Below are 26,467 nucleotides of genomic sequence, written 5' to 3'. Positions count from 1 at the left end.
ATGCGGCGGCGGCGGCGGCAGCGGGTGTGCACCCCGGGGAAGCGCGTGGGGCGGGGCTGGTCGGAGGCGGCGGGGGCGTGGCGCGGCGGCCGGGGCTGCGGCGTGGGGGCACCTGGCGCTGCGCACACTGGGCCGGCGGGGATGGCGGCTGGGGCGGGGAGGTCAGGCCGTGGCGCGGGGCGCACGCGTGAAGCGGCACCGCACGTGTGAAAGGAATTCTTTTCCGAGCGGCCCGAGCCCTGCTCGGGAGGAACGCGCCCGGGTCGCCGCCGCAGCAGAGCGGGGTAAGGCGGGCCGGGCGCCCGGGAGGCCGGCGCAGGGGCCGAGGGCAGCGCGGGGCGGCGGGGACGTGGAGCTCCCGGGCTGGCCCCGCGGGCTGGGACTGCGGAGCTGGGAAGCCGAGCCCCGGCGTAGGTGCGGCTCCCAGCCCCCTAGGATTCTTTCAGAATTCTTTGGAAAGTTGTGGGGAGCTCGGGAAACTTTGTGAGAAACTTTTGAAAAAATTGATCCTCCTCCTCCTTTGCTCCTGGAAGTCTGGAGAGAGAGCAGCGACTGGTTTGGCCTCCCTTGATGGACAGTCCAAAGCCGAGTTTAAGTTGTTTTCCTGAGGTTGTTTTATCTCTCAGGTGGAGGAAGCCGGGTTATCCCGGACCATCAGGGTGTAGAGCTCGTAGCGATACTGAAATACTTGAAAATTCTCAGCGGTCGTCACCGCGCACCCAGCCGTCCGCGGGCATTCAGCATCGCCGTGCTCCCAAAAGTCCTGTTGGGATTGTTTAGAAACGAGGTTGGTTCTCTCACCTACATTATTTTCAGAAACTTTTTTAAAACTTTAAAACTTTTAATAGCTATTAATGCCATGACCAAATTTCTTGACCTACATGTTTGTTGTGATATGTTCAAGTATAAAGAATTTGCAGAGGAGTGGAAAAGCACCGTCCGAGCCCCTTCTCGTAGGAGACTTGAGAAAGTAAATTGCAGTGACGCGGCCGCTTTGCTTTGTTGCCAGCTCCACACTAGTGAGCAAAATTCATCCTACCACGTTGAGTTCTCAGTTCGTGAATTTGTGACTGCAACTTTAGAACTCCAGTTTTTATTTTATCAAGGTGTCTCCAAAACATGCCATTTAAAAATGTTTCTATACAAATAGCTGACAAGTGAATTATGGCTCTCGTCACCCAGGAATTCAAAACCATGGTGATTTATATTCTGTGCATCGCTTTACTGGCGGTCCATCGATGTGCTGTGAAATGTATTGCAAGGCAAATATTAGAAGATTAAAGAGGAAAAAGGACAGATTTATTTTCCAAATATCAGTGTGTTCAAAGTAAACATCAGCTAATTTGGCACAGATTCCACTTGCTCAGCAGTGTGGTTCATGTTGAAGGAAGCATCTCATAAGGGCAATGCATGTGTTGGTATAGTGAAAAGTAATTCACAAAACTGTACTACTCTAACAAATTAGACAATACTCTTTCTTAACCATGAACTGTTAACTAGCTGAAAGCTGTCTTAAAAGAATGGCAGGTAATAAAAATCTTTGGCAATAAAAAAAATATTTTTGACCCAATTTTTTGAATGTCACTTACATTTTAACTTACTATATTCATTTATCTTAGCTAAAATAACGTGTATACACTATACATTTGAAATGAAAAATTATATACATTTATCGCAGCCATTTATTTTTTTTCTTGAGATGGAGTCTCGCTCTGTCACCCAGGCTGGAGTGCAGTGGTGCCATCTCGGCTCACTGCAGCCTCCACCTCCCGGGTTCAAGGGATTCTCCTGCCTCAGTCCCCCAAGTAGCTGTGACTACAGGTACCCACCATCACACCCCACTAGTTTTTGTGTTTTTAGTAGAGACGGGGCTTCACCATGTTGGCCAGGCTAGTAGTCTCAAACTCCTGACCTCAGGTAATCCTTCTGTCTCGGCCTCCCAAAGTGCTGGAATCACAGGCATGAGCCACAGGACCGGGCCCACTGCAGCCATTCTATAAAGCCTCATGGATGCAAAGAATTTATTAGTCTTCCAGATGTGGCCATTACTTGAATATGTGCCTAACACAGATAAATAGGATATAGATATTTTTATAATTTTCCTTCTGTATCGCACATGATTATGCACATTACATTAATAAACACATAGCTTTAGCAATGTACAAAAATATTATCAGAACCTTCCAGAAAGCAGAAAGACCCTTGAGAAGCATTGCACCCTACTGTATAGAAAGTCAGCTTCTTGGGATCTCCGTATGAAGAAACTCAGCCAAACCCAATTGGTGGCTTGATTAACATACAGTCTCCTCCTTCCTCCCTCAGCTGGATGGTAGCTATTCCCAGTACTATGTAGTACCTACATTTTGATCTGTTTTTTGCCAGTCTGCCTCTCCCGTAGGTTGCAAATGAACCTCCTGAGAGTATAAAGACTGGATCTTAATTATTTTGCTATCCTCAGTGTGGCACAGTGCCACACACAGTAGGTGTTTAATAAATGTTTACTGAATTGAGGAGGGACAAAAATCCAATACATGTGACCTTAACAACATATATGTCTCTAAAAAAACATTGTTTTTGCAATTTCTATATAATGCTTAAAGGCAATGAAAGAGTAATAAAATTTCATCTTAATTTTCATTCCTACAGTGTGGAAAATTCCCATGATAGCTAAGCTAGTACTCTACTGCTTTTTTGTTTATTAATTTGTTTTTGTTTTTGATTTTGGAGATGGAGTCTTGCTCTGCCGCCAGGTTGGAATGCAATGGCACAGTCTTGGCTCATTGCAACCTCTGCCTCCGGAGTTCAAGCGATTCTCCTGCTTCAGCCTCCCAAGTAGCTGGGATTACAGGCATGCACCACCATGCCCTGCTAATTTTGTGTTTTTAGTAGAGACAGTGTTTCACCATGTTGGTCAGGCTGGTCTCAGACTCTTGACTTCAGGCCTCCCAAAGTGCTGGGATTACAGGCATGAGCCACTGCACCCAGCCTATTGCTTGCTTTTTAAAAACTCCTCTACATCTCTAAAAGTAATGGTTGATATGAATAGTTTCTACAGTCTTATGTGTTTTTTTTTTAATTTGAAGAATTGGTTTGCTTTAAATTTACTATTAACAAACTAATGATACTAGATATAACAATCATTTAACTTTTTACATTTAGACCACCTGATTATCTCCATAGATTATTCCTTATTTATTTCTGAAACTCCATTTTCTGTTGACTTTAAGATGAACCTTTTATTCTAGAACATAGAAGCAATTTCTGGTTATAAATAGAAGTAGTTTTAATAAGAAAAGTGAAATCATACTATAGAAATTTTTTCTGCAAAAAAATAGAAAATATTTTGATAGATGTAATTTGTATCCATAATATATGTGGAATAATAAAATACCATAATTATCAGGTTGTGGGATTTTGTTCACTAAGCAAGAGTAAAAATGTCTGGATTTGCTTTAAAAAGATAATTCTGGCCTGGTGTGGTGACTCATGCCTGTAATCTAATCCCAGTACATTTTGGGAGGCTGAGGCAGGAGGATCTCTTGAGTCCAGGAGTTTGAGACCAGCCCAGGCAATACAGTAAGATACAGTCGGCCAGTCGCGGTGGCTCAAGCCTGTAATCCCAGCACTTTGGGAGGCCGAGGCAGGTGGATCACGAGGTCAAGACATCAAGACCAACCTGGTCAAAATGGTGAAACCCCGTCTCTACTAAAAATACAAAAAATTAGCTGGGCATGGTGGCGCGTGCCTGTAATCCTAGCTACTCAGGAGGCTGAGGCAGAAGAATTGCCTGAACCCAGGAGGCGGAGGTTGCGGTGAGCCGAGATCGCGCCATTGCCCTCCAGCCTGGGTAACAAGAGTGAAACTCCATCTCAAAAAAAAAAAAAAGATACAGTCACTCCGAAATATAAAAAAAAAAATTAGCCCAGTGTGGTGGTACACACCTGTAGTTCTAGCTACTCAGGAGGCTGAGGCAGGAGGATCATTTGAACCCAAGAGATTGATGCTACAGTGAGCCATAAGTATGACAGGAAAAAAAAAAGGTAATTCAAATTTGTGATGAAATAATTAGGCTATCTTTAGCATATCAGTAATATTTAACAATTTTATAAAAGGTAAAAATGCCCCCTCTAGACACTTTGGATTGGAAGAAAAGAATGAAAGTTTAAAATGTACTTCAAGCCCACGTTTCTGAACATATGCATTCCAGTATGTTAGAAAATAAAATGTAATGCAAAAGGCATATAATACATAGTGCCATAAACTGGACAGTGCCTGCTGCATCACCCATGAAGTGGTGTGGAAGGGGAAGGGAAGTTGGACCAGGAGCTGGAGGTTGGCCACTTCTGTGCTGGCGTCAGCACTGTGGGCTGTGCAACTGTAGCCTGCTCTCAGGACCCTCTCTAAGCCATCATTCCCAGTTTGTAAGATACGGAGCATAAACTAGACCACATCTAAGGTTCATCCTGTGCTAACATGCTAAGATTCCGTATTTCTTCTGTAGAAGATGAGTAAGGTTCCTGAAGGTTGTCATTTGGAATTATATGAGGAAATTGCCTTTTAACTGACCACACCGTATTTATGAGGTCAGTGCTTGATCTCCTGTTCAGACATCCTGACTTGTGTTTTGGACGTGACAAAAGCCTGTTCTGATTGCTGCTATGCTGAAGCACCCCTGTAATTTTCTCTCTTACTTACCCTTGCCCCAAGCCACCTCTCAGAAAGTGTACTGGTAAATTCAATTTTACTTTAACGAAGTCACTTTTTCTCATTATTCAACTTTTAAAACTTTGAGGACTAAAACATTGAAGGAAATAATAGCACTAAAATGTCTAAATAAAATGTTTGGATAAGTAAATAATTTCAGGGAAATTCTTAAGTGGTTCACAGAAGTCATTAAAACTTACAGGCCAGGCATGGTGGCTCACACCTGTAATCCCAGAACTTTGGGAGGCGAAGGCCGGCGCATCACCTAAGTTCGGGAGTTCAAGACCAGCCTGACCAACATGGAGGAAACCCTGTCTCTAAAAAAAATTTTTTTAATTTTTTAAAAATGAAAAAGAAACTTACAATGCCCTTTAATAATTGGCAGAAGAAACCAGATGGCTTCACTGGGAGACGGAGCTGGGCCATCTCTGGAGGGTTGAAAGGTACCCCAGTGGGACGTGAACAGTCTTGGCAGGTAGTGTTTCTGATTACACTCCGACTCTCTACATTTTTCTGTCAATTGAATTGAAACTAAACCAGCTGTTAATTTTCTAGCTTAATGTTAGAACTCCTTGTGGAAATGGTGCTTTAGTGCTGATTTCTTGAGGGAATATTTATTTTATTCAAGTATTTTGAGAAGAAAGACTGTGGATAAATTATATATTTTTAATTTTGTCATTCTCAAATATAAAATATTGAAGACAATTGTTTTAAATTAACACGGTTGTTTTAATCACTTCCAGTTTAAAATTAGCTCACATATGGCCAGGCGCTGTGGCTTGCACCTATAATCCCAGCGCTTTGGGAGGCCAAAGTGTGCAGATGACCTGAAGTCAGGAGTTCAAGACCAGCCTGGCCAACATGGTAAAACCAGAAATATTTTTCTATTTTTTACTAAAAATACAAAAATTAGGTAGGTGTGGTGGCACATGCCTTTAATCCCAGCTACTCGGGATGATGAGGCAAGAGAATCACTTGAATCCAGGAGGCAGAGGTTGCAGTGAGCCAAGATCATGCCACTGCACTCCAGCCTGGGAGTGCAGTGAGACTATGTCATAAATAAAATAAAACAAAATAAAAGCTTTCACTAAGCTTTTAAGTTATAAAAGGTCAAAAAAGAAAAACTGATTGGTTCTTCCCTTTGACTAGAGATGAAAAAGGCTCTCCATGTTTACTTTAGCCAAATAAAGATTTAAGAGCATGGGACTTTTAGGTAAACATAGAAGATTGAAATCCCCACATGAAAAAGAAAATAAGAGAAATAATAATAATACATAGATGGCAGACACTATTGTACATGCCTTCCATATATTCTTATTTCATAAATACAAGCACATTTAAAATATAATGTTAAAACAATTTTTGTTTCTGGAGATTTATTCTCTGATGATAAAAATATGTAATCTGGCCAGGCATGGTGGCTCATGCCTGTAATCCCAGCAATTTGAGAGGCCGAGGCGGGTGGATCATGAGGTTAGGAGTTTGAGACCAACCTGACCAACATAGTGAAACCCTGTCTCTACTAAAAATGCAAAAATTAGCCAGGCATGGTGACGCGTGCCTGTAATCCCAGCTACTCAGGAGGCTGAGGCAAGAGAATGGCTTGAACCCAGGAGGCTGAGGTTGCAGTGAGCCAAGAATGTACCACTGCACTCCAGCCTGGGCAACAGAATGAGATTCTGTCTCATAAAAAAACATATATATATATATATATATAAAACCCTAGCAATGCTTTAGCACTATTAAATAAAGAAGTTGAAAAATTAAATGTATAATATTCCTAAATCAGTTGTCTGTGGATGACAGTAATGCTTCCTGCCATGGTGTTAGATTATTGAAACATTAAGAATAGAACCCATGTATCTCTCCATGTAAATTGAGATGGAAATCCCTGCAACTATACACTAACACATAACTTTCAGATAAAGCATGCTCTTAAATTGTATATGTGTATTTTATAGTAACACTAGCATTTACTAAAATCTGTATTATCTATTGAAAAGATGTGTAGGACTCCTATAGATTTATTTTAAATATTATGAATATAGCATACATAAAAGACAATGAAAAAATAGAATAAGCTGTCATTTTTAAAAGCATATCAAAGTTGGTTCTTTAAGGAAAGAAAAACTAGCAAGACTAATATTTTTAAATCCCCAAATAAACAATATTTGGAACCCAACAAAGGAATTTGACTACAAACTCCACAGAATTTCAAAATCATGAGAAAATGCCATGAATGAATAATTTTATGCCAACAAATTTGAAACTTAGAGTGGAAAATGTTCTTAAAAATATAAGTGATCAAAATTGGCTTAGTAAATAGTAAACCTACTTATGTTAGTAACAATTAATTAAATTAAATTTGTAATTAAGTCTTCCCTCCTACCCCCTAAAAAAAAGAGTAGTCCCAAACTCTTTTATAGGAGATTCTTTTTTTTTTGAGATGGAATTTCGCTCTTGTTACCCAGGCTGGAGTGTAATAGCGCGATCTTGGCTCACCACAACCTCCGCCTCCTGGGTTCAAGCAATTCTCCTGCCTCAGCCTCCCGAGTAGCCGGGACTACAAGTGCTGCCACCATCCCCAGCTAATTTTTGTATTTTTTAGTAGAGACGGGGTTTCACCATGTTGACTAGGATGGTCTCGATCTCTTGACCTTGTGATCCACCCGCCTCGGCCTCCCAAAGTGCTGGGATTATAGGCATGAGCCACCGTGCCCAGCCTATAGGAGATTATTATATGAGCTTATTCAGATAATTTAAAATTTTTCAGGTTAAAATAAATTTCATACTAAAGTCTGATGATAGGACAAAAAAGTTCAGACCAATCTTAAATACGAACAAATAAAAATCCAAAATTAAGTAGTAGCAAATTGAATGTGATAGTATATTAAACATAAAATCATTGATAGGCATGGTGGCTAACACACATAATCCCAGCACTTTGGGAGTCTGAGACAGAAGGATGCTTGAGGCCAGGAGTTTAAGACCAGCCCTGGCAATATAGTGAGACCCCATCTTTACAAATGAAAATGAAAATAAAAATTAACCAGGCATGGTGGTGTGTGCCTGTAGTCTCAGCTACTTGGGAAGCTGAGACAGGAAGATTGTTTGAGCACAGTAGTTCAAAGTTACAGTAAGCTGTAATTATGCCACTATATTCCCTCTGAGTGACAGAGCAAGGGCTTGTCTCAAAAAAAAATAAAGTAATTAAATCATAACAAAGAGGACTTACCCTCTTTGATGATCTACATTTAAAAATCACAATAGATGGAGGAAAAAAGTGTAGTGTTAAATCTAGTATTCATTCATAGTTTAAAAAACAAAAACAGAACCAAGTTTTTAGCAAAGAAAGACTGGAAGGAAATGTCTTTAATCTGATAAAAATTAAAACATCATGCTCAGTGATAAAACTCTGGGAACATTCATATTAAATTCAGAAACAAGAAAAGATATTACCACACCATATTATGCTAGAAGTCCTGACCAGTAAAGGGAAGACAAGAAAAATAACAGGAATTAGAATTAGGAAAAGAAGAGACAAATTTATCCTTAACAGCAGATTATTTTTATGTCTACATAGAAAATCCAAATGAATCTCCTATTAGAACTAGAAAAGCCTTTGTAGCAGGTTGCTGGATACAATATTAGTATACAAAAAGAATGTTCCTAAGTACTAATAACAATCAAAATTTTACAAACTCTTTAGAACAACTGTAAAGAAGTATCTAGGGATAAATCTAACAGAAGATGTCTAAGACCTTCAGGGACAGCATCCTAAGGCTCAGGGCATTAAAGAAGCATCACCCCAGTAGAGCAGTTGCACTTGCTAATGAGAAAGCGAGTATACAGAAGTCAATCCAATTAATCTCTAAGTTTAATGCATTTCCAATCCACACCCTTTCTTGGATTTTTGTGGGTCTTGGAAAGCTATACCTAAGTTTCCTATGTTAGAAATAAAAGGCCAAAAATTGTCAAAAGACACGTTTGTGGAACAAGATTGGGGGACTTGTCCTACCAGATACCAAGTGCTGTATATCTAGAACTGTTGCCATTGGATATCCTGCTGGTGTGGTTAACAGGGGTAGCCTTCTGTCATTTTCTTCCAGAGATGGAAAACTAATATCATGTGCTCTCAGTGTGAAACTTCAGAGATTCAGGATTTTCCTCTTTCATGCTGCTCTGTGTGATTGAACTGTGGCACTAAATTATAAGTGACACTAAACCAGCTTTTAAAGGCCTGCTTTTCATCTTGCTCAGACAATGCTAAATGTTGAGGTCAGCCATATAGAGTACAAGAAAAGGTCTTTTGTTCCTTTTGTTATGTTGACAGGTTTGTTTTGAATTCTATTTCTTTTTTAAAAAGTCAGATCAGAACTATGAAAAGGGTGGGGTTATGGACCTAACACCACAGGGTAGGTCTTGTGCCATCTGGAAATTACAGTCTGTAAGTGCAAAAGCTTGAAATAGACAAGGAATGAAAGAGGCTAATGGAAGACAGTCTTTCCAGTGGCTGAAAAAACGACTAACTGGATAAGATCATTTTCATTGCATAATATTTGTGACTACTTCAGCCCAACATGCCCTTTAGATATGTGCCAAACCACGGATGCGTCTGAAGCACCACTGCCCTGCACCAAACCTCACAGACGTTACTAAACGTAGAACTCTTTCTGGGTGAGCCTACATGTGACCCTCAAAATCCTACACGTCCGTGTTCCAGGCAATGACAAATAATACAAAATTAATTTACCTAGGTTTACTCCATATTGTATTACCTCTAATTTCTAAACCAAGTAACAGTGTTTTAAATTGTCAGTATGGGCCAGGCGTGGTGACTCTGGCCTGTACCAGCCCTTTGGTAGTCCAAGGCAGGCAGATCACCTGAGATCAGGAGTTCCAGACCAGCCTGGTACGACAAAACCCTGTCTCTACTAAAAATACAAAAATTGCTGTGTGTGATGGCGGGGGCCTTTAGTCCCAGCTACTCATGAGGCTGAGGCACAAGGAGGCTACTCATGAGCCTGAACCCATGAGACAGAGGTTGCAGTGAGCCAAGGTCTCACCACTGCACTCCAGCCTGGGCAACAGAGCAAGACCCTGTCTCCAAAAAATAAATAAATAAAATTGTCAATTTGGTGTTATGAGAGGGAATCAAGTATGGTACAAATTAACCTTTTGGCCGTGACTGCATTCCGGAGTCTTAACTAAAATTTGCGTTTGGTGGTGATTTGCAAATCAAGTGCCCTGCAAGTGCCCTGCCCATCTGTGTGCACCCTCTGGATGCTGTTAGACCCCTGGACTCCATCGTGAGCCCTGTTTCCTCCTCCCCTGCCCTTCAATAATCTGAATCCAGCCTCAGGATCTACTTGGTGACAATTCCCAGACATGCACCCCCAGCCTCCACACTCACAGATGCCAGGCATTTTAAACTTAACATGTCTCAAACAATTCATGAGAACAATGTTTTTCCCCAAGCCTGGGCCTCCTCTGGCCTCCCCATCTTGATAAAAGGCAGTTCCATTCCTCCAGTTCCGGGCACAGTGCTGACCCCTCCCCACACCAGCCCAGGGGCATGCCTGTGGGTCCCACTTTCAGGCATATGCAGGTGGGGCCATTTCTCACACCTCAGCTGCCCACTCTTGTGTCTCTGGATTGTGGCCCAGCCTCCTTGCTGGGTGCTGTGTGTCTGCCCCTGCCCCCGCAGACTGCCCCAGGGCAGCCCTGTGAGCACGGCCACTCTTCTGTTCCATCTCTCCAGCTCTTTCCCATTGCACTGAAGTGAGAGCCCAGGTTCTCTCCCCATCTGCTGTGGCCTCTCTGCCTACCCAGCCCTAGCTTGCTGAGCTCTAGTCACCCCATCCTCGCTGTCCCTTGAACCCACCAGGGATGCCCCTACCTGAGAGCCCTTTCTGGCCTGGATCACTCTGTCCTCATACCTGAGGTTCCCATGTCCTGGGGCCCTGGTCCTCTCTGGCCTGTGCACCCCCAGCGATGCTTCTCCCCAGCATTCTGCTTCTCCAGGACATTGGGGTATCTCACACATGGAACTTCTCTCATGTTGTGTGACTTCCCACAAGCATGGGGGCTGTACCAGGACATGGGCCCTGTGTTCTGTTCCATGCAGCCCCCAGGCTGGTGGCATCCCTTCATGGAGTAGGCCTCAGCAGCCCTTGCTGACAGCCTGCATCTCCTGTGCCTGCAGAGGAGTGGGTTGGGGGGTTGGGACCTGATCTCTTCCACATCCTCTCCCTGCCTTGCTGTCAAGCTTTCTTATCTCCTCAGGGCAAGTCCTGCCCTTGCCTGAAGAGGTGACCTCCCCCTTGACCCTGTCAGCAATCTGGAGACCTGCCCAGCTTGCCCTCGCTGGCTGCCTCCTGGCCAAAGGAGCCACCCTGCTCCTACCCCACCTCCCTCTAGCCACCCTCCTCCTCCTCCTCTGATGTCCAGCACCCACAGCTCCCCATCTGGGGTACCTCTGCCGGTCCCAGGCCCCACTTTTGCCCATGCTCTCTCCTTCCCTGATGTTCTTGATGTACTGAGAACAGATGGAAGCTGATGGCAACCCCTATCTGCTTACATCCACGCTGCACTGACCCCTCCCCAGGACAGGACACGTGACCACAGTGGCCTTCTGCCTTCCTGTAAGGTAGATGGGCCTTTCTTCCACTCGGTCCTTTGGGCCCTCTGAAGGGCACTGACACAGAGTCACCCCTGCCTCAGAGGCCCCAGCTTAGCGCCATGGGCCCTGGCTCTCCAGCCTCACCTATCAGAGGCGAGTGACAGTCAGCTGTGCCAGGCTCTGAGGGACCTCAGGTGGCCTTCACTCTCCAGCCCCGCCTGGTGTTGCATGGAGGGTCCCACGCTGCTTGAGAGGTGGGAGGTCACTGCCTGCATTCCTGAGGTCAGAATTTTCTAAATGAACTTTCCCAGAAGACTAAGGGAGAAACAGAACAGAGTTAAAAGGGTAAAACAACTTCAAAACTCCCATTCTAAGAACCTAACACAATCCAAGTCTGTGGCCTTCTCTGGGGATGCTGGTCAGGCACAGACTGAGGGTCCCCTCCCCCACACTGTCCAGGACACGGTCCTCCCTGCCCAATCTTAGTCCCCACACTGCCAGACCATAGGATCCTTCACACGCGCACACACCCCACACCAGGAGCCGTGGTCTCCCGCCTACCTCTCCATCTCTGTTCTTTGCTCGGTGGTCCTGCCTAAGAGGGGAAGCTACAGTGCAGAACCTCTTCCTGACGGCCCCAGCCCATGACCCTGGCTGCCTCCCGATCGTCCTCACTCCTGCCCCTCCACTGCTTTCACAGCCACCCCCTCACCTTTCTTCCAGGCTCAGGTCAGCACTTGCCCCAACTTATTCCTCTTTAAACGGCGCCATCGTATTCCCGGTTGCCAGGGTCAGCCTCTGGTTCATAGCTCCTTTCACCCTGACTCTAGTCAGATGCCGTGTTTCGCTTTAGTTTTGTCTTCAGAATGTGTCTCCTTGCTGTCCTTCCTTTCTTCCCTTTACCTGCCTGTCACCCAGCCCGGGCCTTGGACACACGCTCCAAGATTACCACACTCTTGTTATTCAGATGGTTAAGAATCAAAGTTTTCACTGAGACAGAACCAAAAAGATCAAGTGCCATCTCATGGGAGATCATAAACATCCTGCAACCGAGTACTATATAACCTCACCCCCACAGTTTTTAGGTCTGTTATCTAAAAAGGGCTCAATAACGTGGGCTGTGGTATTCTGTCATTAGGTCGCATGCACCTTGCAAGGTTAAATGATCACACTGGGGGCCTCCCTTGGGTGCTGAGCCAAAGCCCGTGTTTTCCTTTGCCCAGTGGTGCTCAGGACTCCTCCGTGGATCCTGGCATACCCTCTCTCATCCTCTGTCTGTACTTAGCGCAGGAGAGTCTTACATGTGCTTCACATCTCTGCTGATTTCATTATCTAATGGTATTAGGAATATGATTACGAAGTGACATCAGGCTGGGCGCGGTGGTTCACGCCTGTAATCCTAGCACTTTGGGAGGCCAAGGTTGGTGGATCACTTGAGGCCAGGAGTTCCAGACAAGCCTGGGCAACATCACAAGACCTAGTCTCTACAACAAAAATTAAAATAGGCATGGTGGTGCACACCTGTAATCCCAGCTACTTGTAGGCTGAGGTGGGAGAATCACCAGAGCCCAGTGAATGGAAGGCTGCAATGAGCTATGATTGTTCCACTACACCTTAGCCTGGGTGACAGAGTGAGACTCTTTCTCTAAAAAAAAAAAAAGGTTGGGGGCGTGTAATTGGTAAAATGCCTCCAGAGCCTCTGCATATCACCCAGAGCCAACCAAATCTGGCAGTGAGTGAGGTGGGTGGACCCATATCTGCTGGGGAGGCTTCCACGCAGGTCTGAACAGGATCCAATTGTCAGTCTCCCAGACAGATTGTCTGCCCTCTGCTTAAATTTTCATTTATTCACGCATGTGTTTTACAAAACAAAACCCAGACTGTGAAGTGTAGTCGTGAAGCTCAGAGTGATTGATGGGGACACGGGTACCCTGGCCCTGGCTCGCTTGGAGTCTGCTGGGGAAACTGCTTTCTCTAAACGCTGCGCCTGACATGGGAGATTGCCAGGCAGGAGGATGGAATCTACTCTAAACTCTCGGTGATCCCACAGTCGTTATCCTCTGACATGGGGCTAAGCGTGCAAAGTGTATTGTATTTGTATGCTTACTACAGACACGATTAAAGCAGTGAAAGGAGTAGAAACCACAATGAAAGAACAAAAAAAAGGAGTCAGCTGGTTTTTTCAAAAGCTACAACTTCAAAAAATGAAAGCCATGGTCATTGATCTTTTATGATGAGCAGTGTGATATGTTGTCAGAGAAAATGCAGAGAACTGTGAAAAGGAAAATCACCCGTTCTCAGAAGCACCACTGTTAACATTTCAGTATCATTCTTCCTTCATCTGTGTCCACGTAAGAGCGTGTATAAAAGAGCTGGTTTCAGACTATAGTGTTGTGCTAAGCTCTTGTCACTTATCATTATCGCATCAGTCATTTTTCATGTCATTAATGTTCTGAAAAATTACATCTAATGGCTACTTTATATTTTAGTAGTTATAAATGAACCATAGCTTTTCATTTTCCCAGGCTTTATTTCATAAAGCATTTAAGATAGTGTATCAGTTAGGGATTCTTTTTCACTTGCAAGCAACAGGAAACCTAATTTGAACAAATAAGATCTTCCCCTCACATAAGAAATCTGGAGGTGGCTGATGGGGCTAATTCAGCAGTTCCACAGTTCACAGCAGGTGCCCTGCTGCGCTTCTTGACTCATGCTTGCAAAGTGGCTGCCCAGTTCCAGCATCACATCTATACTCTACACAGAAAAGAAAGGGTAAGAACAGCACAAGGACCACCTGCCCTTTTCTTAGAAAACCAAAGCTTTCCCAGACATTCTCCAGCAGGCATCTTACACCTCACTGGACAGAACTGCCTTTTCTATTCACCTCCAGCCACAAGGGAAGACAAAGAAGCAAATATTTCCCTTCCCAGTCACAATAGAGACAGGCAAGGGAGGGAAGGATGGGAGTAGGAGCTGGGTTGGCCAGAGCACGGTGTCAGCTACGGCCAGCCAGCACTGCTCGGGTAACTGTTCATCCTCTACCGGATGTTTGTTTCCAGTCATTCCTTTCAGGTACATCACAATACTCCATGTGCACACATTTATCCAAGTCTCTGATTATTTCCTTAGTACGATGTCCTGGAGTAGAATTAGAGGCCAAAGGTATTGTTATGTTCATGTCTCTCATTCTTTTCCAGAAAGATCCACACAGATCCCCCATGTGCTACCACACACAGTGCCCGAGAGCTGGATGCTCCTGACTGGGACACACTCTGTCGTCCTGCCTCTGGGACACAGCCTTGGCCCCTGATGGGGCACAAGCAAGGGTCGGGCTGGTGGCTGGTCATCATTCTTGTAGGTTGCACTCAGAGGTCATGAGGCTCTTGCAAGGGCATATATTCAAGTTTTTGCAACCCCTGGGCCTATAGGATCTGGAGCAGGCTGAGCCGCTGTCATCAGTTGCCCCATCCTGTGGTCTGGTTTACCAATGGAATAAGTAGTTATTCAGCCTCGTGTTTCTCAACAGGTGCATGATGGGCATTTGGGGTGGGACAGTTCTTTTTTATGAGGTCACCCCAAACATGGCAGAACATTTTGCCTCCACTGGCCCCACAGGGAAACACCAGCAGTACTGTCCAGTCTGTGGTGGGCAGCAGACCCCTCCCTCACAGTGTTCCGTGCCATCCGCCCTGTGTGGGGGGCTGGCCAGGCCCCTGTCCCAGCACCTCATGTAGACTGCTTTTTAGCAAGACCTGCTGGAGCATGCACAAGGTGTCTGGAAGGGGCATGAGCTACCCACAGTGGCCTCTCCTCAGAAGCCTCCAGAAAGCATATGACCTGGCTGTTTGGCTGTAGACCTGGAGTGGAGAGGATGCCTGTGCCAGCCCCACCCTCAGAGCCAGGCCTAGGGGAAGGGCACAGGGGGCAGGTGTTCTCTAGAGCCCAGAGGCTGCCCTTGCCCAGGGAAGCTTGGCAGGTGGGGCTGTGAAAGGATGGAGGGAATAGAGGGAAACTGCTGGAGCAGAGGCGGGGTAGGGGGAGGAGGGAGGAGGTGACAGCCATTAAACTAGGGCATGGCAAGGCGGGAGAGAACCTGGGGCATTGGTGTAGGCCTGCAGCGGCCACTCCTGAGGGGACGGTGGACGCAAGGGGCAGGTCAGCAGGCAGTGGCCGGATGGGGCAGGGCTTTAGGTTGGAGAAGCAGCATGTGCAGAGGCCTAAAGTTAGAGTTTCCAGCTTCAGCGTGTCTGGGCCCAGGTCCTGGTGGGTCTTGCCTGCTATCTTGGTTCTGTTCTGTGCAGCGTCTCCCGAGATGCCTGGGCGGGTAGGGGTGGAGATGCCATTAGGGGACCTGGTCCCAGCCCAGAGGTGCACTTGGAGGAGAAGCAGGAAGTGACCCAGAATGGTTCCCAGACATCCTTCATGGGGCAGACGGGATGGTTTCAAGTGCAGTAATTAAGTTTCTAAAGTAAATCATCCCACTTCCTTAGAACACAGGAAAAGATGGCAGCCACAACAGGAGGTGGGAGCCTGGGAGGACACAAGAAAGGTCAGCTTCTTCTCAGAGCTCTGGGGCCCAAGCAAAACGATGGGAGTTTTTTGTAAGGGACAGTTAACATTTGTCTGTTTCTTTAGATCGCTAGTGAGTAGAATTTTTTGTTAATTTGCCTTTGAACAAGTTCACAAAAATTAATATTTTAAAAATAATTTGTTTTGAGATGGAGTCTTGCTCTGTCACCCAGGCTGGAGTACAGTGGTGTGATCTTGGCTCATTCTAGCCTCCGCCTTTGGGGTTCAAGCGATTCTCCTGCCTCAGCCTCCCAAGTAGCTGGAACTACAGGTGCGCTCCACCGCCTGGCTAATTTATGCATTGTTAGCAGAGATGGAGTTTCACCATGTGGGCCAGCCTGCTCTCAAACTGCTGACCTCAAGTGATCCGCCTGCCTCAGCCTCCCAAAGTGCTGGGATTACAGGCATGAGCCACCGTGCCCAGCCTAAAATATTTTAAAATGGAAAATGACAAGTGTTTTCTTTGGTTCCACTGGAGACTGTGTCCTCACAGCTGAGGCCACTTTCCTCACTGCATAGCATGGAGCTAGCTGTCTTTACGTTCACGTTCCCAGCATCCAGCCTCTTGGGGCAGCAGCGACATGGGACACCTTCTCATCTTCATCCCCTGTGTCTGTGCGCACTGCCGCCTTCTCAGCAGGCCTGCGGTCCCACCTCCCTCCGTCCCTGTGAATGACCTTGGTCCCTGTTGTATACATGCTCAGAGAGAGGAAGCTGCCTGCCTGGGGGTGTTTACCCAACACTTGCTGAGTTGGGCCTAGGGGTGGGCCTGCAGTTGGGACCACCAGACCCCCATGGGCTGCCTTCTTTGGAGTCACACCTTGGGGGCAGGTGGGGCTGGTGAGCCCTGCCCAGCACCCGTAGGCACTCTGGTCCAGAAGACCGAGGACCCATGCCATCTCCCATGCACTCACTTGCACCCTGACCGAGTCTGGGCATGCTGTGTCCACCCCCGGACGTGCTGGGCACCCTCGAGTGCTGTTGGATGACAGCCACTGCGGGTCTGGCTCTGCTGAGCTGGGCTCTCCTCCTGGCAGGATCCTCAAGCTCGGTTCACCCCAGGTGCTTCCTCTGCCCCCATCCACCACCCCTGCAGCTCTGCCCATTATACAGTGTGGGTACTCGATCAGGTGCGGTTGAATTTCACGTGGTTCTCTTATCAATTCTGTTTCCACCCAAATAGTGGCCTTGGAGAAGGGCTGGGTTTGGAACTAGTCTGTTCAACACCTTTCCAGTACTCCTCATCTTCCTCTTTGCAGCAAAGAGAAAGCTTACACCCAGAGCTTTTGCCGGGTAATATTCCATAGAATGTATGAAATTCGTTGTCATCAAGGAATTTATTCTTTTTTTAAAAAAGGGGGAGTAAGCCTTTATTTCCTTATTTCCAAAATAAAGCTGGCTGAGTTGGAATGTATTTACTCCTAAAGCTACCATCCACTGAAGGTATTAGTGCCAGTTTTCCATTGACAGTGGTAAACTTTCCTAGTTTAGATAAATTTAAGCGTAAAGAGTTGATGTGAAGATAGAGAAAGCAGAAGAGGTATTAGATTAGCATGGCAGAAGTTCTGAAGGTGGCATGGGCATAGGGATGGCACTAATTTGGGAAGAGGTTGCTGTAATCCCACCTGAACAGAAAGACCATGATTCAGAATTGGCCCCAGTGGTGGTAGACCTCCAGAGCCCCTGTGGGATCAGCCTCGGGGAGAGGTCTCGGGCAGTCTGGAGACCAGCAGGGACATTTCTCTCCTGGTTCTGGCTTCCTTGTCTCTGAAATGAAGAGTTTAACCTGTGGTTCCTCATGGACGTTTGCACTTGCGTAGTGGCTGCTGGGCCAGGTCCCGGGGAGCGTCAATGCCTGTCCTCTGGAGAAGCTGCCCATCAGCCCCATCCCAGGCCTGGTGTTAATGAGCGTTTTTTCCTTACAGGTTAGGAATCTGAAGCAATGGGTGACTGGAGCTTTCTGGGAAGACTCTTGGAAAATGCACAGGAGCACTCCACGGTCATTGGCAAGGTCTGGCTGACGGTGCTGTTCATCTTCCGTATCCTCGTGCTGGGGGCCGCGGCGGAGGACGTGTGGGGTGATGAGCAGGCAGACTTCACCTGCAACACCCAGCAACCAGGCTGCGAGAACGTCTGCTATGACAGGGCCTTCCCCATCTCACACATCCGCTTCTGGGCGCTGCAGATCATCTTCGTGTCCACGCCCACCCTCATCTACCTGGGCCACGTGCTGCACATCGTGCGCATGGAGGAGAAGAAGAAAGAGAGGGAGGAGGAGGAGCAGCTGAAGAGGGACAGCCCCAGCCCCAAGGAGCCAGCGCAGGACAAGCCCCGGTCGCGGGATGACCACGGCAGGGTACGCATGTCCGGGGCGCTGCTGCGGACCTACGTGTTCAACATCATCTTCAAGACGCTGTTCGAGGTGGGCTTCATCGCCGGCCAGTACTTTCTGTATGGCTTCGAGCTGAAGCCGCTCTACCGCTGTGACCGCTGGCCCTGCCCCAACACGGTGGATTGCTTCATCTCCAGGCCCACGGAGAAGACCATCTTCATCATCTTCATGCTGGCGGTGGCCTGCGCGTCCCTGCTGCTCAACATGCTGGAGATCTACCACCTGGGCTGGAAGAAGCTCAAGCAGGGTGTGACCAGCCGCCTGGGCCCAGACACCTCCGAGACCCAGCTGGGGACGGCCGATCCCCCGCCCCTGCCCCCCAGCTCCCGGCCGTCCACCGTAGCCATCGGGTTCCCGCCCTACTATGGGCACACCGCTGCGCCCCTGGGACAGGCCCGCGCCGTGGGCTACCCCGGGGCCCCACCACCAGCCGTGGACTTCAAAATGCTAGCCTTGACCGAGGCACGGGGGAAGGGCCAGTCCGCCAAGCTCTACAACGGCCACCACCACCTGCTGATGACTCAGCAGAACTGGGCCAACCAGGCGGCCGAGCAGCAGCCCCCGGCGCTCAAGGCCTCCCCGGCGGCGGCGTCCACGCCCGCGGCACCCAGCCCCACCAGCAGCAGCTCCCAGCAGCTCGGGCACGAGGCCGAGGCAGGCGCTGCGCCCCTGCTGCTGGACGGGAGCGGCAGCAGTCTAGAGGGGAGCGCCCTGGCAGGGACTCCGGAGGAGGAGGAGGAGCAGGCTGTGACCACCGCGGCCCAGATGCACCAGCCGCCGTTGCTTCTTGGAGACCCGGGTAGGGCCAGCAAGGCCAGCAGTGGGCGGGCCAGGCCAGAGGACTTGGCCATCTAGTGCCCAGGTGTCTCCAGACAGCTGGGTAGTGATCTTTTCCTAGAAACCAAAACCAAAGTGCAGTTCCCACCAGCAGATAGAGCCTGAAAGTGAGCGGCCAGAGTCCCGGGAGGTGGACGATGGAGGAGATCAGGTTTCCGTGTTCACTGCTTGCTTTTCTTAGCACTGTGAGTTATGGTGGGGATGACGCCCACTTTCTGAGTTTGGGGGTTTGGGAGGACAAGTGTTGTGGGCCTTTAAGATCTTCACAGCAGCACAGAAGCCCAATCTCGAGGACTGTCTCTGGGGTAACTGTTCTTTTGTGTGGTAAAGCAACAGGTATCCTTCAGTCCCTTCAGCTCCGGGGCATTTGGGTTTTCTAATCCTGTGCCCTCTAGAGCCTCTGGGCAGCCCAGAGAGTGATGGAGGCACTTAGCTCTATCTCTGTTTGATACTTTTAACTTAGAGTTGAATTTCATTTGGGATATTTGCCAAACTGTACTAAAAAAAGATTTAAAGCAAGTCTATGTAGTGTCATTTGAGTTTCCGAAATTGTATGTGAAGCCCAGGATATCAAGCTGCAGGCTTCATGACAAGTGACAAAGAGCAGTTACCTCCAGAGGCAGGCTCAGTGGGCAAGGGCTGCAGAGGTTGCTGGCAGAAGGCAGGTGGAGACACAGCCACACCTGGGGCCATTTTTAAACAGCTGAGGAAATTGACATAAAAGTGTGTGTCAGGTATGCCTTAGGTATTTATTTTTTAAATGATATTTTGTGCTTTGATCTGAATGGTACAGATATGCCTATTTTCTCCCACTTTTCTTTCAGGAAAAATGAAAGAAACAGTGTTTTTCTTTCTTTACATACTGTTAAAATGATTACTGACCAAGACAGTGCTAATTTGTCCTAATGCATACTGGTAAAGATTTTGAACTTTCTTTTAAAAGAAATTCTTCTACTTCATGAGTCACCTAATTGTATTAAGAATGTACTGTATAAAACAAAAGCAGGGGAAATTTTTAAGTGCATTCAAATACTTGAAGTTCTAAAGATTTTGAATGGGAAGTGAAAAGTGAACTACTGTTCGCAGGAAAATTATTTATACAGATGAATCTATGACAATCTACGCTTTAAGGTACAGAATAAAATACTTCAAGTTTCCTAATCGTTCTTTGTGGGCAGCCTGTTTGCTTTCTACGGTGTAAATAATATGAGTGTCTGAGGATCCCTGCCTTGGGGGAGGACATGTGCTCATGCAGGGCATGTGCCCCATTCTCCCTCCACACCAGAGCTGTCCTGACAGGGAAAGCTATTTATGTGTGTGGGCATGGCTGGAAGATGGCATAATTTTCTGTCCTGCAAACACAGCTGCAGTATCTTGGTCACCATTTGTTTATAAAATGAATGACGGTCATGTTGAGCCTGTTTCTACTCAAACTTTTCAACTTCAACTTCTGAGTATCATTAACCCTTATTCAGCAAGACCCTATGCTTTCCAATTTAATACATTTGTATAAATTAACTTCTTGATGGTGCATTTGGGACTGCACTCCAAGCATACTTTCTGTTTTATATCATAAAGGGTGCTCCACTATCAATCTGATGACAGGAATGTGATTTCCAAGTCTCAGATTGCTGACTGCAGCTAGTTTTTCATGTCAGTCAAACACAAGTAGTTCGTTAGTGCATTCTGCTTGCTGTAGGACTCACTGGACGGGCCCCTAGGCTTGAAAAATACTAACTTTTCCATACGTATCCTTGAAGACTTTATCAACCAGATTGAGAAAGAGAAAGAAGGAAGAAGGAAGAAAAGAAAGAAAGGAGGAAGGAAGGAAGGACAGAAGGAAAAAAAAGAAAGAGAAAGAAAGAAAGGAAGAAAAAGAAGCCCTTTGTAAAACTGTGAATGACGCTCACTTCTCTCGAGGCTGGTGCATAACTAGAGCCATTCTAGACACATAATTTCTCTCCGAAGTTAACTCATTACAAGCAGTGTATGCCATAGGCTTAGGGCAGCAGGACTTAGTTCTTGTGAGTCATAAAGGCTGCTAGAAGAGCCTAGTGTGAGAAGCATTCTGATAAAAAGCTTTGGCTATTTTAGAAAATGGAATAGTGATCATCCAAGAGCAGAAGTACAGCTCACAGAGTGGATGTAAATACTTAGTTGTTTTTTTTTTGAGATGGAATTTCACTCTTGTTGTCCAGGCTGGAATGCAATGGCACAATCTCAGCTCACTGCAGCCTCCGCCTCCCGGTTCAAGCAATTCTCCTGCCTCAGCCCCCCGAGTAGCTGGGATTACAGGCAGGCTCCACCACACCCAGCTAATTTTGTATTTTTAGTAGAGATGGGTTTTTTCCATATTGCTCAGTCTGGTTCCGAACTCTTGACCTCAGGTGATCTGCCTGCCTCAGCCTCCCAAAGTGCTGGGCTCACAAAGGTGAGGTGAGCCACCGCACCCAGCCGATGACTTGATTCTTTAAGTTCTACCATAATAAATGTTCATAGCAGTAACAAGCTTCTTGTTTACCCACAATTTGATTTCGAGTGGGGTTGGAGATGAGCATGAGAACTCAAATTGTGTTTTTACATTTTAAAATTGAATTTAGTCACATGTTTATAGAAATGCCAGTACAATTGACATAGTCTAATGGGTCTATTTAGAGTGGATAGGACTGTAGAATTTGATTCATCTACTTGAGAATCACTCATCTATGAAGAAGTGATCACGGTTTTGCAATAGAACAGTGCCTGTGCTGTTTTTTTCAGGTTAGCATACTGATTTCAGCTCACCTAAGTGATAAAAGCATGTCCTGCATCCTTTGAGGTATCCGTGATTCTAAAGGCTGGGTCCATCTCTCTCAGGCAGTGTGGAATTGTTCTCTACTTAACTAGTCTTTTAAGACATTGAAACATGCAATAAAAATAGAAATTGCCTCTCTCTGTGGGCAAGATTCCAGACCTTTTTTTTTTCTAGCCTGGAAATTTCACTGAAACTATTTTACTCTTGATTTAATAGAAAAATTTAAAAAATCTCTAAGCCTATTTTAAAACTGAAATGCTATACCTATTACATTTACATACATGGTTTTTAAGCCACTGTATATAATGGCTTCTTATATCCTTGTTTTTATGAAATATTAAACATCACTATATAATACCAAAATTCAATAAAATTCTAAAACCATTTCTTATATTATCACTCATTTCTCCTTTTTAAACTTTGTTTTACTGATTTATTCTTGTATTTTTAAATAAAATTTACACCAAGAAATCCTTAAATTTACAAAAGAAAAATAGTAGGCCAGCATATCTCTGGCCTACTATTTATCCTGGATTTCTTTGATCTGGACAAGTAAGTTGATATATCATAGAATTCCTACACAAGAATACCTAGAATAATAACTATGAATATAATTTAAACATTCACTTTATAAAAAACCCCAATAGGGTTTAGGTCTCCTTGCAATTTAGGCTTTTTAAAAAGTAGTATTAACACTTTCTTTAATTATTTTGTATTAAAGAATAAAGTCCTTTTTCTTAATTTTTTGAACTTCTGATATTTGTAACACCAATTCATGAATCTCCACCAAAGTAAATACTTAGAGTATTGCATGATTTAAGAGAGTAAATGTATTTTCTAAAGATGAATAATAGAGTGCTGCCACCTTTACCACCCACCGCCCCCACAAGTTGAGGCTATCCTAAATAACCTTTAATATAACATGTGGACATTGTACATTTAAGGTCAGGGAAGGCATTTTTCTTCCTAATTTTATATTACAGTGCAAATCTTGGGTTGACTCACTCTAAGGTTTCTGAGTACCCAAAAGATTTTTTCCCCTGTACATTACAGAACATCATAACAAGGCAAACAAGTTAGGGACTTAAGAACACTCAAAGCAGCGAACTGTTTCCAGAAAGTGCTATATTTAAAGCTGTTTGGTGTGTAAATGTTCATTTAGCTCATATATTTACAAAACTCTTACTAAAACTTAATTTTTGTGCCATAACAGTGTCTTCCCTGGATTACATTGTAACTGGAAATAAGCATTTTCTAAAATAATAAAAGCGGCCTTAAATTTAAACCACTAGTTCTGCAGTTGGTTAATTGTTTTCATTGATAGACTTGGGAAGCAGGTTTTCAAAATCACTGAGTTTGTTATCTTAGATACAATAAGGAGGCAGGAGCTTTTTCCTAGCAGAAGCGGCTTAAGAAGTCACTGCAGGGGCTATTCCATCTCTCACAGGCTTTCGCCGGAGGAAAAACACACGTCCTTCGAGGGTTCAAGCGTGGCTGATGCCTGCACTGTGTTCTTCTGAAAAAATAATGTAAAAGTTCACTTTCTTCCTGTCTCAGTAAGTCCCCCCTTGAGCAGGATTCTCTAAAGCTCCATGGGGATTCAGAAGAGATAGCTTTCCTTTAGGAGGCTGGAGTTGGTTCTTGGGAACTCTCCCGCATGGAATTCTACATGATGGCCCGCTGTATCTGCCTCTGTGACACTGTTGGCAACACCGGAATGCGTCTGGAATATGTCTGATTTTCAGTGCTTGATGAGGAATGCATTTCCCACCTGCAGCATTCCTGCTTTATGAACCCGGGTGTGAGATGGTTTCCAGGGACACAGTATAACACAAAGCAGTCAGCGAGGGGGCTCCGAAGGCTCTCAAAACTCCGCATCCAAAACTCAATTCCTCCAAACACAAATTGGTGGGAGTTCCATATTGCAGACAAGTGCAAACACCTGTCGTGATAGACAGTTTGGGGAAGACAGTCGCAGTCTGTGGAAATGTTAAACAGCCCCAAGCCACAGCCCGTGGGTCCCTTGCTCACTTCGGGCTAGGGTGGCCCGGACCCTTGGGAAAGCGGGCGTGAGTGTCGTACACGTCGATGAAAGGGCCGCGCGCGGTAGGAAGGCACGAGTGCAACCTGGGCAGCATAGGGAGACCCCCGTCTGCCGGGAGCAGCGGCTTAGGCCTGTAATCCCAGCTATTTGGAAGGCTGAGTGGGAGGATCACTTGAGCCTGGGAGTTCCAGGCTTCAGTGAGCCGTGATGGCGCCACTGCACGCCAGCCTGGGCGACAGAGACCCTGTCTTTAAAGAAATAATAATAATAATAAAAGGATGAACACACGGATATGGACCGTTTCCCTCAGAGGAAGGTGGCGAGGGGAAGGGCGCAGGCCCCAGCCTGAACCTGGGTTGGCTGGGCCGCTGTGCCTGACACTCGCACACTTGGGAACTAGTGCGCTCCGCAAAGCGCGGCGGGAGGTCCGGGAGGGACGCCGGGGACCACAGCGCCTGCTGCTGGCGCCACCAAACTCAGGCTGGCTGAGTGTAAAACCCAGGCTGGCGGAGCGTAAAAAGAGACACTTTCCGGCTGGACACGGTGACTCACGCCTGTTATCCCAGAACTTTGGGATACCGAGGCAGCCGGATCATCTGAGGTCAGGAGTTCGAGACCAGTCTGGCCAACATGGTGAAACCCCTTCTCTACTAAAAATACAAAAATAAGCTGGGCATGGTGGCGCACACCTGTAATCCCAGCTCACTCAGGAGGCTGAGGCAGAAGAATCTCTTGAACCCGGGAGGCAGAGGTTGCAGTGAGCCGAGATCGTGCCATTGCACTCCAGCCTGGGCAAGAGCAACTCTCAAAGAAAGAAAGAAAGAAAGAGATGCTTTCCATGGGCTTTATCGTCTGCACCGTCCCTTCCATTAGAAGGGGGTCTCCTTACCAGGAGCCAGTAACAGAGACCGTACAGAGTTCCACACCCGATTCAGGTGGGTCGCTGGGGTAACGGACAAGGGGTGGAATCCTCCTTGTCAAGGACAAGGGACTGAATCCACCTCTCCTCTCCCACAGCATGACTTTGGGAAAGTAATCTAACATCTTTGGTTTTATAGATGAGTTTTCTCCTCTGGAAAAAAAATTGAAAAAAAGTTGCAAGGAGTAAATGAGAATGAACTTAAAATGCTTCACCTAGTCCTTAACCCACAGTGATGCTTCATAAATGCAAGCCTCCTGGTAAATAAAAATAATCCGAAGGCTGGCCGAAATTTTCACTTGCCTACTGATTTTTATGGTTTACCTTTATTTCAAAATAAAACAGTTTTAGGCCAATTGGCTAGCTCATGTCTATAATCTCAACACTTTGGGAGGCTGAGAAAGGAGGGTGGCTTGAGACCTGGAGTTTGAGACCAGTCTGGACAACATAGTGAGACCTCCCCCCCACCAACTCTACAAAAAAAAAAATTAGCCAGGCAGGCCAGGAGCAGTGGCTCACGCCTGTAATCCCAGCACTTTGGGAGGCTGAGGGGGGTGGATCTCCTGAGGTCAGGAGTTCAAGACCAGCCTGGCCAACATGGCAAAACCCTATCTCTACTAAAAATACACAAATAAACTGGGCATGGTGGTGGGCACCTATAATCCCAGCTCCTCAGGAGGCTGAGGGAGAATTGCTTGAACCCGAGAGGTGATGAGTGCAGTGAGCCAAGATTGCGCCACTCTACCCAGCCTGGGTGATAAGAACGAAATTCTGTCTCAAAAAAATCAAAGAAATAAAAACAAATTAGCCAGGCATAGTAGCACTCACCTGTGATCTCAGCTGTTCAGAAGACTGAGGCAGAAGCATTCCTTGAGCCCAGGAATTCAAGGCTGCAGTGAGCTATGATTGTGCCACTGCACTCCAGCGTGGGCGAGAGACCACAGAGCAAGACCATCCCCTAAAAAAAAAAAAAAAGGTTTGGATATACAATGGAATATTATACAGCTTTGAAAGGAAGGAAATTCTGACACATGCTACAACATGGATGAAACTTGAGGACTTTATGCTAAATAAAATAAGCCAGACAACAAAGAACAAACACAATATGTTTCCACCTGTGCAAGGTACCTAGAGCAGTCACACTCATCAGGACAGAGATAGAACGGAGGCCACGAGGGCTGTGGGGAGGAGAATGGAGAGTTGCTTCCTGGGGACAGTGCAGTTTGCGAAGATGGAACGTTCTGGAAAGGATGGCAGTGATGGTTGCACGGCAGTGTGAATGTGCTCAATGACCCTGAACTGTACACCTAAAATGGTTAAAATGGTACATTTCCTGTTATGTGTATTTTACCACAATTAGAATTTTAAAATATAGAGATTCAAGAAGCCCATTAAAATGCCGTTTCATTTTGAACCAAAATATATAGGTAAAATGGCGCAATGCCTATGCATACAGCTTGGCAGATCTCTAGAGCAAGAGACAGAGAATTGCTTCCTGCACAAAACCGCCCTCTTTGTCCTCTGTCTCTTGTCATTATTCAAGCTAAAATTCCTTAGGGAAAAGAAGCAGAGCTTTGGGATGGTGG

General features: G+C 46.1%; 1 protein-coding gene across 1 annotated transcript; it reads left to right on the top strand.

The window, feature by feature from the left end:
* The first annotated feature begins 129 nt into the window (after positions 1–129).
* Positions 130–23,203, top strand: GJA3 (gap junction protein alpha 3). Its single transcript, XM_008997990.4, has 2 exons — positions 130–284; positions 17,821–23,203. The coding sequence occupies exon 2, from the start codon at positions 17,838–17,840 to the stop codon at positions 19,140–19,142; it is 1,305 nt and encodes a 434-aa protein (XP_008996238.1). The 5' UTR covers positions 130–284; positions 17,821–17,837; the 3' UTR covers positions 19,143–23,203.
* Positions 23,204–26,467: the final 3,264 nt, after the last annotated feature.

Source organism: Callithrix jacchus, chromosome 5 (genome assembly GCF_049354715.1).
Source record: "Callithrix jacchus isolate 240 chromosome 5, calJac240_pri, whole genome shotgun sequence".
In the NCBI taxonomy this organism is placed as follows: domain Eukaryota; kingdom Metazoa; phylum Chordata; class Mammalia; order Primates; family Cebidae; genus Callithrix; species Callithrix jacchus.
This window is presented reverse-complemented; position numbering and strand designations above follow the sequence as displayed.